General features: G+C 39.7%; 2 protein-coding genes across 9 annotated transcripts in view; both read right to left on the bottom strand.

Annotated features, from left to right (window-relative positions):
- Window positions 1–1,567, bottom strand: part of LOC143904066 (uncharacterized protein CG43867) — a 59,593-nt gene extending 58,026 nt beyond the window's left edge. For 2 of the 6 annotated variants that reach the window (XM_077418298.1, XM_077418302.1), the window contains exon 1: window positions 1,095–1,562. The gene's annotated coding sequence lies outside the window, so the exon portion shown is untranslated. Of the gene's footprint in view, window positions 1–615; window positions 766–1,094 lie in introns of those variants that run through there. The other 4 variants (XM_077418303.1, XM_077418304.1, XM_077418305.1 and 1 more) reach the window with 3 other exon arrangements.
- Window positions 1,568–2,840: 1,273 nt separating this feature from the next.
- On the bottom strand, window positions 2,841–9,503 carry Thada (Thyroid adenoma-associated protein homolog). Of its 3 annotated transcripts, XM_077418307.1 has the most exons (15): window positions 9,249–9,491; window positions 8,108–8,591; window positions 7,834–7,974; window positions 7,097–7,744; window positions 6,909–7,015; window positions 6,525–6,831; window positions 6,204–6,449; window positions 5,733–6,092; window positions 5,372–5,650; window positions 5,099–5,296; window positions 4,657–4,847; window positions 3,993–4,554; window positions 3,680–3,836; window positions 3,343–3,602; window positions 2,841–3,223 (listed from the first exon to the last, which is right to left on the bottom strand). In XM_077418307.1, the coding sequence occupies exons 2-15, from the start codon at window positions 8,273–8,275 to the stop codon at window positions 2,900–2,902; spliced, it is 3,948 nt and encodes a 1,315-aa protein (XP_077274433.1). In that variant the 5' UTR covers window positions 8,276–8,591; window positions 9,249–9,491; the 3' UTR covers window positions 2,841–2,899. The 3 variants fall into 3 exon arrangements, with proteins under 3 accessions (XP_077274433.1, XP_077274434.1, XP_077274435.1); XM_077418308.1 differs by lacking the exon at window positions 9,249–9,491 and having other exon boundaries at window positions 7,834–7,969; window positions 8,108–8,249; XM_077418309.1 differs by lacking the exons at window positions 2,841–3,223; window positions 3,680–3,836 and having other exon boundaries at window positions 3,429–3,602; window positions 9,249–9,503.
- Window positions 9,504–14,601: the final 5,098 nt, after the last annotated feature.

The following is a 14,601-nucleotide window of genomic DNA, read 5'->3' as shown; positions in this document are numbered from 1 at the left end:
CGCTGCAGCGCTGTACGATCACGAATCTCGTCACGGCGAATTCTTAATTCTTATCGCAAAACCCACGCTGTCCGCGTTGCAAAAGGTTTCGCGCTGATTCATGCCGGGGGATCCGCGGAAATATTTACGCACGAAAATCGGTGTCGCGACACACCGGGACGGGACGGCGTGACGTCGATACGCGACGGGCGGCGGCGCGGCCGATTCCGCGAACCGCTCGTAAATTTCTCGCGCGGACGTTCGTTAAAGGAAACCCGAGAAGTTCGTCGTGAGAGACAGGGAGCGAGAGAGAGAGAGAGGGGGGGGGGACGAAAGAGAAAACGCCGTACTCTGTGCGAGAGGCGCGGACAAAAGATGAATTCGAGACCGATGACCTTTCTCCCTCGAGGAAGAGAAGACACAAGAGAGAGAGAGAGAGGGGGGAGGAGAGAGAGAGAGAGAGAGAGAGAGAGAGAGAGAGAAGGAGGAAGAGAAGGAGAATAAGAGCGAAACGAGGTGAGGAAAGAGCGTTCGGGAAGACGCCGTTAGTCGATCGAGCGCTCGATGACTGTTTAGCATTCCGCTCTTCGGGGGGGGGGGAGAGAAGGGGGAAAAATAACGCGCTTCAGAAATCACCTGGTACGGCGGCGATCGACCGGCGGTGCCAGTTTTCAAACTCGTTTCGTCTCCTCTCCTTTTCCTCCCTCCGTCCACGTCGTCGCCGTCGCTGTCATCGTCGTCGTCGTCGTCGTCGCCGCCGTCCGTTGTCGTGCCTCGTGCCTCCGTTCTTACGCGCTCCCCGTGACCCCCCACTCTTCGTCTACCCTTCGGCGCGACTCTCCGCGGCCCGGTCTCACGGGTCTCACCTCCGCGAGAAGAGAAGATTCGCGCGAGGCAGGCCGCGCGAAGAGGAGTCGCGGCGCGGCACGGCGCGGCGCGGCGTCGCCAAAGGGCGCCGACCAGCCGGGGAGAATAGTACCGACCGTAGGATGACAGCTCGGGCGCAAGTAGGTCAGGTACCGGAGCGGAGTGAGAGTGAGGCGGGGAGGGGAGGGAAGAGAGACGGGAGGAGAACGGAACGAATAAAGCACGACGAGACGCGAGACGCAACTCACCTTGCTGCGTACGGGGCTGAGGTAACGGCCCGTGACGATTTGAAACGGGCGCACTGAACACACTCCATGTCTCCTCTCCTGTCGAACAGCAGCGGCACGAGCACGAGCAACACCGTACACCACCCGTGTCTGTGTGTGCGTGCGTGTACGTGTGTGTATATACTTGCGTACGGCGTACGTGCGTGCGTGCGTGGTAGGCGCGCGGGGAGGGTGGTACAACAGCCACGGTTTTCGGGGCCTTCACGATCGGCGGGGGCCGCGGAGACGCGCGGTCGTCGGTCGGACGCGGGCGGCGGGCATTGACGCGTGCGAAACGCGGACGGTCACGACGCGGTAAGCGCGAAAAACAGGAAAAACACGAGCGCGCGACGGGGTGGTCGCACGGTAGCGCGTCGCGTCGCGAAATACAATACGCGTGCGAGGTGCGAGTCGGCCGCGCTCGGCCACGCTCGGCCCGGCTCGGTCCGCCGCGGCGGCTCGCCGCTCGCCGTTCGCCGCCGCGCGGTGGCGACGCCGCGCGCCGAACGCGAGAGGCTCCTTCGAGCGTTCGAGCTCGAGCGCGTTACGTATTTATTGGAGTAATCATTGGAGAGTAATTGGTGAAACGTTATAATCGCGATGCCGCGAGATGAATTACTGATAAATATTAAACTGAAGTTAATAAAATTTATTGAATAGCGATTCATCTGGCTGTTAAATATTATCATTTTATTATTAATATTTATAGTTATTAAATATTATTTTCAAAACCTCTCCGTAAAGAGGGAAAGAAAGAAAATGGCTTCTTACGTAAAGATTCATTTTATAAAAATTTGTCCATTGAAAGAAATTACCAGCGGCGAGATTCGAAAATTATTTTTTTGAGAGATAAAAATGTAAGGAATATAATGTAATTGAATAACGATATGCACGTACTTAATGATGATTGCGCGTTAACTGCATCTTGACTGTGCCTCGGCGAGGCACGCAACCGTTTAATGTGTGAAGAGGGTTCTGATCGACCCCGCGCACAGGGGTAGATTGTCGATATCGAAATCGCGACATTATGGCACGCAACAGCGATTGTACGCGATTGTTCTCGTTATCACGAGCACTTTACGGGACACGTCCGATAATACGTCGCACGCGAGATTTACTATTAAAATACATCGAATACCATTCATGATCCGTCACGAACCACTCCATGACTGCCTACCACGTAGTACAATTTGGAAAGCGTTATTTCGAGATTCGCAATATCGAGAAACGATATTCTCGAATAAGTATCGAAATTCGTTTCAAGTGCAAGCTAATAGCATATTTCGCATCGTAATTAAGTGGGTCCTTTTTGACCGCACTTTGCGTCAAACGAATATGTGAATTTAATTTATATGCGGGGAAAAAAAATCAAGAAAAAAAAATGAAAAGTGCAGTTAAAGTGGAAAACTACTAGCGCAGAAGAGTAAAATACGAAATACTTTTTCTTATAAATTATCGAAATACGTATTATGAAAAGCAATACGAAATATTGTAGTAACTATTAAAAATGTTTAAAGTAGTATATTAATTGCGGTAATTTGTTTGATATCATTTCTAGCATTCAAAGTTTGAAATATTGAAGCTTGTAGTAGAAATAAAATTCGAAACTTATTCAACGTTTAATTATTAATGCTTTTCACAAATTATTTTTAAAATCTGTAGACTTTTTGTTCACAATATCATTTTATGACGGTTCAATAAGTCCTGAGTAAGTGAAAAACGCATGAGTTCTATCAAATGTATGGTATATTTGTTCGTAATACATAAAATTAACACATAAAATATGATTATGTGATATTATCCGACATTAATAACACATATTCTTTACGTGCTAAAACTTGCAATAATTTATCCCGATATGTCGGGTCTTCAATTTCTTTCAAATCCTCTTCGAGTGTCGGCAAGTTGTTCCTATAATTACATACGATTTTTCTAAAAGACGAAAATGCAGAAAAATCGGTACCCAAACGGTAATTTATCCATTTCACGGCATCCGGCAGTAACGGATTATCAATAGAATATCGCTGTGTTATTGATTTCGTTAAATTGAAGCACAATTTTGACATCTTTACGGGTTCGAAGACATCGTAATTCCTACATTTGTTAAATACCTGTTGATACAAATTCAAATTACACAATAACTTAAAATAGAGAATATTCTATATATATATATATATATATATATATATAAAGATTTTCTATTATAAGACTCGAGCATATATTCGCTTACATCGGTTTCGTCCATCTCGTAATCCGTATCTCCGAACAACGAGACGCTCCAGCAGAAAAGAGCGCTAATTGCTATTCCGGGATGCTCATCAGCGACCATTTCGTTGAAGCTCCGGAAGAATACCGACAAAGTTTTCTCGATACATTCCAATTCGTCGCACAGTTTGAGTCTATACAACAGTTTGGACGCGTCGCGCCGAATGTCCGCATTGTCGTCTACTAATAATTGCAACAGCATTGTCCACCAGTCCAATACGATTTCTGTAAAGAAATTTTCACATTGTACAGTTACGCGAGTCTGATTTCGTTAAATGTAAAAATCCTCGATTCACACATACGGCAATGTTCGACATCAACGTTCTTCTTAAAAAGTTCGTATAATATATCGAAAACTGATGATCTAAAATCTTTACATAACGAACCAATCCAACCATTGTCACAGACTTTTCTATACATGTATTTCATCTCTAGGTTTGTCATCCTATGCTCTACGTGCTTAAAACAAACATGAAAATATATTAGCTTTAGTCAACAACATATTCGATAATTTGACATATCAAGAAAGATACGTCGAATATAGTAGGGACAAAAATAAAAGAGAGAACAAATCGAAATAGTAAAACTTAAAAGTGAGTAAAATAACGAACAAACCTTCGCTTCGTGACTTAATGCCGTCATACATTTCCCTAACAGCCGCAAGTAACTGACACGTTGTGCGTCGTAGATATTTCTTGCATCAAGTAAATAATGCATTTTCCTAACTAGATTACAAATTTCACGTTTGTTGAGGCGACATTCGTTTGCGTTCATCAGGCTATTGTATAAAAAATCGAAAATTGCATCTTGCAATCTAGGATGATATTTAAATAAATATAAATCTCTGGTGAAATCAGTAGCTACGCGAATAGCACGAGTGCTCAATAATTTTCTTTGCTCGTAAAATCCCTTCTTTAATACTTCGAGAACAGTAGTCCAAGCAATGCTCTGTATCTCGGCTTCTGATACAATCAAAAGCTGCGAATATATATTGAACGCTTTACTTCGCCCATTGTGTACTGTTTGCAAGAAATTTGAATGTTTCTCCACGCAAAGTATGAATCTGATTATGGACACTTTGTACATTTGTTCGCCCGGTTCTTGTCTTAATAGACCTTCTTCAACTAAGTGCTGCTGCAGGATATGCAATATATCCTCCATAATAAAACTTTCAATCCTAAAAATATGAAAAATGTGTCGGTATAAATGTATATATATATATATATATATAAAGTCTGTCTCAAGTTTCTGCAGTGAAGTGAGAAATCATCTTTCTTACATATTTTTATCTAAATTATATAATTCACGAAGGATGTCGATGTATACTCTAGCTATAAGAAAACAACTAAAGCTAATGGTTCTTCTTTCCAATCCTTTTAATATCCAATCTGTCATGCATAAAAAGTTTGTGACGTCAGATTGCAATAGCTTTGTGCGGATGGATGGCAATCTCATCAAGATCTCTAATATCTACAATTTAATCAAGAGTTAATATTCTAATCATATACATTTTTTAATAATTGTTTTCAATTTAGAATATTTTAACATTTTTGTCTTATAGCGAAATCGATTAGACGCACCAGTGCGCGCTCAGCGCACATTAAAGTCGTTGTACACAAATCAACGTGAAGTATATATACTTTGCGTGCACTGAGTCCAATCGAATTTGCTATTATTTATATTTATATTTATATTCCACAACCGTCAAGTTTCGTGCTTGCCTGTAGCAAATAACCATGCGCGAGATTGGGCGGAATCCGAGTATCTCGTGCTATACATAAAGCTGTAAATAACTTTTTCAAAACGTTGTGGGCTGTACTCTCCGTTAGTAACGGCACGAGTGCTCTAGCTGCAAGTTCACGCGTTTCATGGACAGAGCTTCTAGCGCATTGCGACACCAAACTAACAAACTCATTTATCTGGAAATACACACCTCTGCCGTCATATCATTTGTCTCTAACTGACAGAGGAAAAATTGGGTTGTTCATAAATACCTTCCAAGCAACGTTCGGGCCGTCAAAATGATAACTGATATACAGTCGTGATAGCAGCAATAAAATTGCTTGTACGTTGGATTTTATCACGGTACCATTAATCGACGCGAAAGTTTTTAATTCATTCAGAATAAAGGGCAATAGACTGGGATATCTTTCGAAAAATATTTTCCCTGTCATTTTGTTATCCGTTGTCAAATTGATGTGATCTTTGGTTCTTTGAACACCAAAAATTCGAATTATAAGCGCGCTAAACAATAACGCAGCCGCGTTACGTTCCTATAATCGGAAATGATATTCTGCATAAGCGTAGTTCGGCTAATATTAATAGTTTTTATAGAAATAATGTAACATTACTTACCGCCCATGTTTTGCTTTCGTAATTTCTAAAGGCAACCGTCAAACCATCCGCAATATAACTCTTAACCATGTCTCCGAGTTGAGAGTGTCTGAATAAAGCTCTAAGAATGTTCATCGAATGAGTTTTTATCTCGGTCATATCGAGTTCAATTTCCCCATACTCGTTTTTATTTTCTATTGTCAATTCGCCTAAATGCTCGTACTTGGAAAATATAGTATCTCGGTACATTATGTTCTTTATCTTTTGCTGTGGATTAATTGTGCTCTCGAGCTGTGAGAATTGTAATAAAATTTTCATAACCGAGTGAAATGCGGACACTTCTGAATCATTACAGATTTTTGGTTCCGAGGATAACACTGCCTATTTTGAAATAAATTTATTTTAGTATATTATATCCTTAAGTTTCTTTTTTATAAAATAAGACTATCTTTTTTTATAAGATATCTATTATAAGATTCTTTTCGCTCATACCTGTATCATGAACGGAACACCCGCGCTTCTTCTTGTCGCACACAATTTCGTGTATTTTGGCATTAATCCCGTAATACCTACTAAAATATCGTGCAACCAATGTACGGGAAGCTCATTTAGGGCCGTATTTGTTAGTCGCCACAATCGTGTGCATAATTGATGAAAACCAACGTACGCTTGTTCAAACGCACCTCTATGTTTCGTTTCGCACAATAACGAGACTAAATGTTCCATTACATCCTCAATCTGTTAACGCGTCAACATATTACCCCTTTATGTTTCATAAAGCTATAAAAGCATGCGTAAATGCGCAAATCTCACTTGTTTCTCCGTTAGCAATCCATTTAGAGATTCAGCAGTTTGTATCGATGCCTTGGTGGCAAATAGACCAAACAACTGACTGACTTCTTTAACAGTACGCCAAGAACAAAGTAGCACCATTTGTGGCGTTACGGTTTCCTTCTCGGGAAATGATGCGTCGTCTAGATTTAACATTTCCAAGTCCATTGGCAAGTGTCCTTCCGGTGAGGAATTATTTACTACCACAGAAACAGTACGATTTAACTCAAAGCACAATAATATAATATCAGCTACGGTGCTTTGCCACAATTTACACGTTCCGGTATCTCTAAAACGAGAATATAAATATATTTAAGACAAATTATTTTTTTAAAACATTTATAATGCTCACATATTTTTAATTACCTCAAGTCACAGTCTAAAAGCAAGCTTCTCATGCAGAATAAATACCCATATAAAGAATTTTTTACGATTGCCGTCCCTATGTTCTTTTTCGCTAAAGATAATGCTTCCTGAAAAAATAAGGACAATATAGTCTGTATATTTTAAAATTATACTTTTGATAGCGTTAGAATGTTATGTCTTATACATACTCGCAATTTTCCGTATAGCAGTAATACTAATCGCAACGTTGTCGCTTCCGTAACATTGTCTTCTACGTTGCAGTAATGGCAATGCATATTTTTTATAAAAGGCGACAGCTTGGCTATTCTTAATATATATGCAGCCGTAACACTGTCTATAGGTCGCATACCGCTACCCAATTCAAGTGCAATGTTAACAATTGACACAACCTGGAATTCTAAATCTAAGCTCAACGATACTGGATTCATCGGCTTTATTATCTGATACGCTATTTCCTTATTCGATTCATATGTATCCAGAAATAAACATTGAAATATCGTCTCGGCTTGCTCTTTCTCCCAATCGATACGCGCGAATATACTTTCATTGCAAAGGAAATCTTGCACCAGTAAAAGTATCTGCAAGCAGGAACGCCTGCGAACGTACGTCGCGTCTGGATACAGATTGCCCACGCAAATTTCGCGCAAATTTACGAAAAACGTGACGTAATCTTGCACATATCGTTCAATTCGCTCAGACGTTTGATAGGATGAAACCAAAGCGTTTTCGTACATTTCGGAAGCGATATCCCGTTCCTTGTGGCGACTTCTCATCTTCAGTTCTTGAGACAGCTGCCTCTGCATAACCGCCAGGCTGTCTTTCAACCGTCTCAAAGCCTGTAGAGAACAATAAGATCTCTCACGATTCGATCCGACAATAAGTGAAATTTTGGCGAAGGCCAATATATATCGATGTTTCTCGTTACCTTTTTGACAAAGGGTACATACTCCATCTTCTCACCCAAATTATACTTCAAAAATAACAGAATCATATCAAGTTCCTCGCGTGTAAAGCGTAACGTGCTTTTCTTCGATTCCACCAAAAGTGCCAGCATCTCCAGTCTGCACTGTACAAACAAATAAGTAAAGAAAACATATGCAAGATCGCTCATTTATTGCCTGGGCCAGAACATTTCTTGAATTTTTAAGGCAGATGCAATTTATAAAGTGGATCATTTCCAAGAGTTAATAAACCGTTACCTCCTCGCTGTAGTGCTCGGCGCATGTTTCCAAAACACTGTACTCCACGGTATTTCGCCACTTGTCGGTCTGCTGCGCGAATTTATCGTCGGTGTCCAGCTCACCCTTTCGCTTCGATACTCGCAGGCCGCTCAGTAGCGCGCGAAGCTCGTTCATATTTTTCTGCATTATTTAAAGGCCAGCGATGTTGTTGTGCGCAACACGTGCGACGAGCGCGTTGGAGGTTGGAGTTGGAGAGCGTGCGAGCGTGTTTACTCCACGGACCACGACCCACGACGCCACTTTACTCCCAACGCGTTTTAACGACACGCTTTTACCGATACCCGCTAATTTCTCCACCGGTAACCGTCGGCTGTCCGGTTGATGCGGACATCTGTCCGTTCAAGCGTCAGAATTTTATAAGCTCGCGTTATACATCCTGTCACCGCCACGAGATAACATCGATCCCTCGGTGTACAGGAAAATCGTTGGAAGCGCCATATGCCTATTTATATTTAAATAATATGTAGACCGAAGAAATAATAAATAATCTTCGATTATTTCCCCGCGCATTAACGCTTCAATCTATTTTTCAAACATTGGCGTTTAAAAGCTATATCGTAATTAACACACCCCGTTTCGTCTTTATTTTTAACTAAAATAAATATTGAATTTTATTAAACTTCTACATTACGTAATTACCGCAGCGGCGGAGGAAAGGGGACGTTATTATTGTTATTGGAAGAGATATATGTGCATAAATTATCCTCGCGATCGGTTGCATCGATATTTTTCTACATTCTTATCTCGAGGCGACAGTCGTCGTCTAACCGCCACCGGTAATTTTATGTCCAAGGGGAGCGCGTAATGGATTTCTCGTCCTTTCGTAATGGGCCTTTTCTTATCCTCTCCTTTATAATTTGAATTTTTTAGCAATTTAGATCTAATTTTGATAACCATTTTACGAGTGATCGAAAATGGAAAAAAGTATAAATGTTTTTTTTTTTTTTTTTTTAGTGTAAATAATTATTTTGTACATCTCGTCAGGATGATGTGTGTTTTCTGCCTCTAAAAGGGCTCATCTCGCGAATGTTATTCTAGCGTGCACGCATCAGACAGGTATAGTGTCGCTTTGATGTCCCGCGGTATAATCTACACTTACATTTGTTCTGTTGGCGAGGCTTATCTCCGGTGGCATATATTACATATATCTCCGCTTCACGCCAAGACGAATGGCTATCACTAAATTTAGAAGGCACACGTTACAATCTTCCGTTGGCCTTCGCGTCGCAAAATGTGTGTTACGTCCCGTCATCAACTTGACGCTTAGATGCGCGCGAGAAAACCTTTGTCCTCGGTGACTTCTAAAACTCTACACGTGCATCAGTGTTGCACTTTACGAGAGACAAAAGAAAATGTGAAAACAACACACACACACACAGGACTGACGTTTATCATTTCGTGAAAAATATATACAATTCGTGAGAAAATGCGGAAGAAATATTCCTGGTTTTATCTCGTCGAGCATCACGTTAATATTGTTGTATTAATTATATATTATATCGTGATGTGTGTGTATCATTTAATAAGAGCGATCTTCTGTGTTCTTGTCGTAGATATTAATTAATACCGTCAGCCATCGAAAATGGAAGCTTCTTTCAGATATTTTTAATATTTTGCAATTGACATATTTTACACAGTTTAAATTTAAAATAAAATATAACTAGCAACATTATTACAGTAATATTTCTTTCATAAGAATATGATATTATAATATGTAACAAACATACTGTTCGCATATGTTATAATATAATAATATATTATCTCTCTCGATGTATTTCGTAATATATATATATATATATATATATTACGAAATATATATATATATATATATATATATATATATATATATATATATATATATATATATAAAAAAATCACATATATATATATATATATATATATATATATATATATATATATATATATATATATATATATATATATATATATTAAGTAAAAGTATATAAAATATTAAAAGTCATTATTTATTTTAATATATTCTTTTATATGTTATTAGACAGCAAAAATTAAAAAAAATTTGTCAAACAGGTATCCTTGTCACTTCGTTAAAAATTCTTTTGAGTTGTTAAATAGTCATGTTCAAAATCTTGCGACAACGCTCGTTTCACAAACTTAATTACAATAAATAGATTCTCCTGTTATTTAAAAAGTTCCAATATTTCGCTTCAATAATCTTCGTTCATTACGAAACAATTTCGAAGAGTACTAGTCTTACGATGCTCCGGCATTATTAGGTCATCCACTGCAATTGCAATTACCTTGGAATCGTTTCCCTTTTATCTTGAGATAAATTTGCACGTAGAGCGCGCTACGTCGGGAATAAAACAAAAATGGAAAGAAAGGTATATTCCCCCCGAACAACGTAACGTCTAAAAGATTCCGTAAAATGGCATCGCGACTACTTTTTAAGACGTCTCATAAATCTTTAAGGCATCTTTGCGCAATCCGCGTGCTCCGCCCGTAATTCAGCACAAAATGGCAAGTTCTATGAAAATGTACTTTACCCCAAGGTCTCTGTCATTATTAATATCGATGCTATTTTTCACTTTTAATCACTCGGAGCGCGGAGCGATCGTTAAAATTGGGTCGTGGAAAATCGACTTTCATGAAGGAGGGAGTGAGAACCTGAGAAATGCATTACGTGCCGCTCATAAAGCTAGATTCGATAAGAGATAGTTCAATTGCGCGAGCGAGACGCGATATAAATTTCAATATAAATCATATTGGAGAATGAGAATATCTCGCCCGCACGCTCGAATCCTGTGTCGTATATTGCGGAAAAGATCGAGATTAACATCGCGGCGACGCGTATATACTTATACAGCTTCTCGTTTGCTTGTTCCTAAATAGCGAGGTCAAGCACAGACAGCGATGTAACATCTTCGTTAATGTACGAACCGCGGGAGGAGATGAATCTTTGGGAATTACGTGAGAGCTGTTGGGTTTCGTTATTTTAATTGCGCGTCATCCTGGGAAGAATCCCAGAACATTTCCGACGATTCTTCCAGACCGAAGTTTCTCCCTCGCGTCAACCGAAAACGCGGCCACGTGATTTCCTACGAGTCGCGTAATCTGCGTAATTAATCGTCATTTAAATTAGCGCGACCACTTTTTTTTATTTGCCACGAATTCCAGCTCGAGATTTATTTACGCCGCTCGTTTCGCAATACCGGCAAATATAATATTCTCCCGAGTTCGCTAATGGTTGAGCTGCATGATAAGCACATTTTAAGGAAATGAATGAATATTCATTCTTCAGCGAAACTATTTGATAGAATCTACAAATATACATTGATTAGATATAATTGCAGTTCGAACTCTGTACAGGGATTTATAATCATTTAATTTCCTGAATTTATTCGTTAACTGAAAATAAAGTAAAAGTTAATAACTCTGTTGCTCTTAGCTACATTTCCTATGTTTGTATTCTCTCTTCTTTATTTCTGTAAAGTGTGGACAGATATTTATTTCATCTTATTTAAGTGCACACACACAAACTTAAGAGGTCTATTAAATCAAAGCGCTGCCATGGTAAAAGGAGCATAAAGAAAACAGAAGCAGAGTTGTAGACAGAAAAGAAATAAGAGTTTTGTTTCTATAATACAAAAAATTACTTTGTGTGCTTTTATACATTTATATTCTAAATTTGCATAAAGTTTAAATGTAAATTACAAATTTTGTCTGCAGGATTACATCATCCAAAATTTACATTTAAAAAGAGACAATAAAATAATAAGATTACCAGTAAATAAATGCTAGATAATCAATAAAAACTTAATTTTTCACGCTAAACGTATTATTTAATTTATATTTTTAGAATAAACACTGATAGCAAATATTATATATGTGACGGTTATACAAAATACATATATTTTATATCGTTTTATGTAATATGAGAGAAATATATGACAAATATATAATAACAATATAGTGATCATTTATCGAATGGTCGTACATTGATCTATCTACTTTAATATCTTTAACGTACATTACTCGCAATATTATTTGAAGATTTTTTAAATTTATTGATATAAAATTTGAATAGAATTACAATTTTCTAATACCGCACATAATTTTGACGTTAAACAGTCCGCATTACTGATAATATTATGCACACGGAAAACCCCTCAGGATCAGAAACCGCGAAACCGGGGGTGGCCTGTGGCGAGCAAGTTTATGGATATTTCTTCCCATTTACACCGGCCTGCAACCCAACGCGTTTTGCGACTCTCAATTAATTTCCGGCAAAACTCTATATCCGGCACACTCACCGCGCGGGTTGTTGCGAGACGAGGAGCGTTGCTCGCAGAGGGTATCTCTCGTGACCAAGCAGAATGTGAAACGACTTTAGAATTGAACTTGGAATCGGAAAATTATTTTGAATCGATCTGCTCACACAAGGGATCTTTGTTTTTTCGCGTGTATTTTCATACATTTATTTACGCATATCTATGTATGTTGTAACTAAAGATACTTGAGTTGGCGCGGTTCTTGTCACGATCATATATATCAATCGTTTACTTTTCTTAATTGTTGCGAGTCACTTCTCTTAAATCAATCTTGGATATTTTCTGGTCCGAAAGAATACGCAACTTCTGTTCATTTGTCTAGGGTTGTTTTGTATCGCGACGTTTCCTTTCTCCTCCGGCTGCCGCGTTGTTTATCGACCGAGCGTGGACGCTCGAGGGATGTATTTGCTGTGTAGAAACATATGGGGGTAACACGGGCCGTGACGCGCACAATGTCTTCACCGGTCAATTCCGCGCCTCGTTTCACCGCAGGACGTCTGTCCCGCAGCGAGAAAGCTCGAGAATCACTTGAGCGGAACGTGTCTCGCGGAGAATCGTCCGATGCTGGTAAATAACCGAGCTAACTGCTAATTCGATTTACTAGCCAACCCCTCCTACGGGGCTCCCGGTCCCCCCGTTCCTCCGTCAGATCCAATTAGCGGGGAGTTTACGGGGCTTCGCAGGAGCAATCGACTGGTCTCTACAATTAAATTTCACACGTCGCTACGTCAATCATCGTTTCACCGGATTCGCTTCAGGAAATAGGAAGACGGTTCTTCCGACCCCCCGGAAAGGAACAACGTAAATCCCCCGAGACGGCACTAACATCTGTGAGACGTCGCGTAAGGATGTCCTAATGTCTCTCAAAGGCGTTTCAGACCTTTTCTAATGGAACGCTAGAATCTTTCTGTTGAATCTGTGAATATTTAGAAATTCGTGAATTTTGTAAAGATTTAGGTAGGGAATGAACGTGTCGCCGTACTACTTATTTCTCTTACAGCTAAGAGCGATTTTCTATATAAATTTTGCGACGCCGCTTGTAAATTTCTACACGAAAATGTTATCTAACGATGATTGTATGGGTCGTGTCGAAGTGGATCAACAGCAAAGCGACAGGTGATAGATAACTATCACAAATACTAAAGTTTGCTTACATTAACGGCCATGCGTTACATTTGTCATTATAGAACTTCAAAACTCGTTACACTACACATTATCTTGATATTATTAACTGTCACGCATTAAAACACACTCACAAAGTATTAGTTGGAATAATTATCCACTAATGTAAATAAAGATCGTATTACCTTTTACCATGAAAGAGGGAAAATAATTAGATGGTTCCAGTTTCGATATTGATGAGACTCGTCACTTTGTAATTAATTAAGGAATCACATATCCCGTGATTTTTGATATTGCATGGCATAAGCAAACTCCGCATTAATATTTACAGCAGTTGAATTTCAAATTAAAATGATGGCAAGGTAAACGTTTGTTTATAATTAACTGAAGAATAAATTAATGTCGTCTAGTAACAACATTCTGGTTCAATATGGAAAAACCCTTTGTTCGCGGATATCGAGACACGTGTGTCACTTCTCTTAATTCAATCTTCGATATTTTCGGTCCGAAAGAGCGCGCACCGCACTATATAACATATTTTTATATAAACTCGGTATCTAGCAGCTACCCCCGCGCAAGAAATATAACACGGGAACAACGCGGAACGCTACATCTACATCACCGGTGCACTCGTCCCCGGAACTCCGGGCTCTCTAATTTAAAATAACGAGACACACAGGAATCTCTATATTGCCGCAGCTCTCGCGTGTCGGAGCGTCGCTCTGCGTTTCAGCGTGCATCTTTATAGCGTTGAAATTTTTGCACGGAAACGAGAAAACGCGTCCTCGTCGCTACGCGTTCGCAATAGGGCAAAGACATTTAATTGGAAGCTGCGTAACGGGCATCCCATTAAGAGAGCGGTACTTTCCCTCTTACAGCAAATACTGCCGTTCGACCAGGCGAAATCGTGCCGCGTCTATGTTTGAACATGCGGCAAAGTCCATTCGCACTTAAGCTTCATTATCGTACTTATTATTAAAGCACTTTTGACCATGTGTGTGCGTTTAAAGACCTCGGAAT

This window comes from Temnothorax americanus, unplaced genomic scaffold (genome assembly GCF_048541705.1).
Source record: "Temnothorax americanus isolate GAGA-0224 unplaced genomic scaffold, ASM4854170v1 Scaffold5, whole genome shotgun sequence".
Lineage (NCBI taxonomy): Eukaryota > Metazoa > Arthropoda > Insecta > Hymenoptera > Formicidae > Temnothorax > Temnothorax americanus.
The sequence above is the reverse complement of the archived record's forward strand: the minus strand, read 5'-3'. Positions and strand labels throughout refer to the sequence as shown.

Bases quoted from the DNA above. Each gene is read 5' to 3' on its own strand.
- Thada (XM_077418307.1), bottom strand. From the start codon at position 8,275: ATGCAGAAAAATATGAACGAGCTTCGCGCGCTACTGAGCGGCCTGCGA. The intron at 6,093-6,203 runs GTATGAGCGAAA...ATTTCAAAATAG, and splicing joins GTGTTCCGTTCATGATACAG to GCAGTGTTATCCTCGGAACC. The intron at 3,837-3,992 runs GTTTGTTCGTTA...GTTTGTTTTAAG, and splicing joins CATTAAGTCACGAAGCGAAG to CACGTAGAGCATAGGATGAC.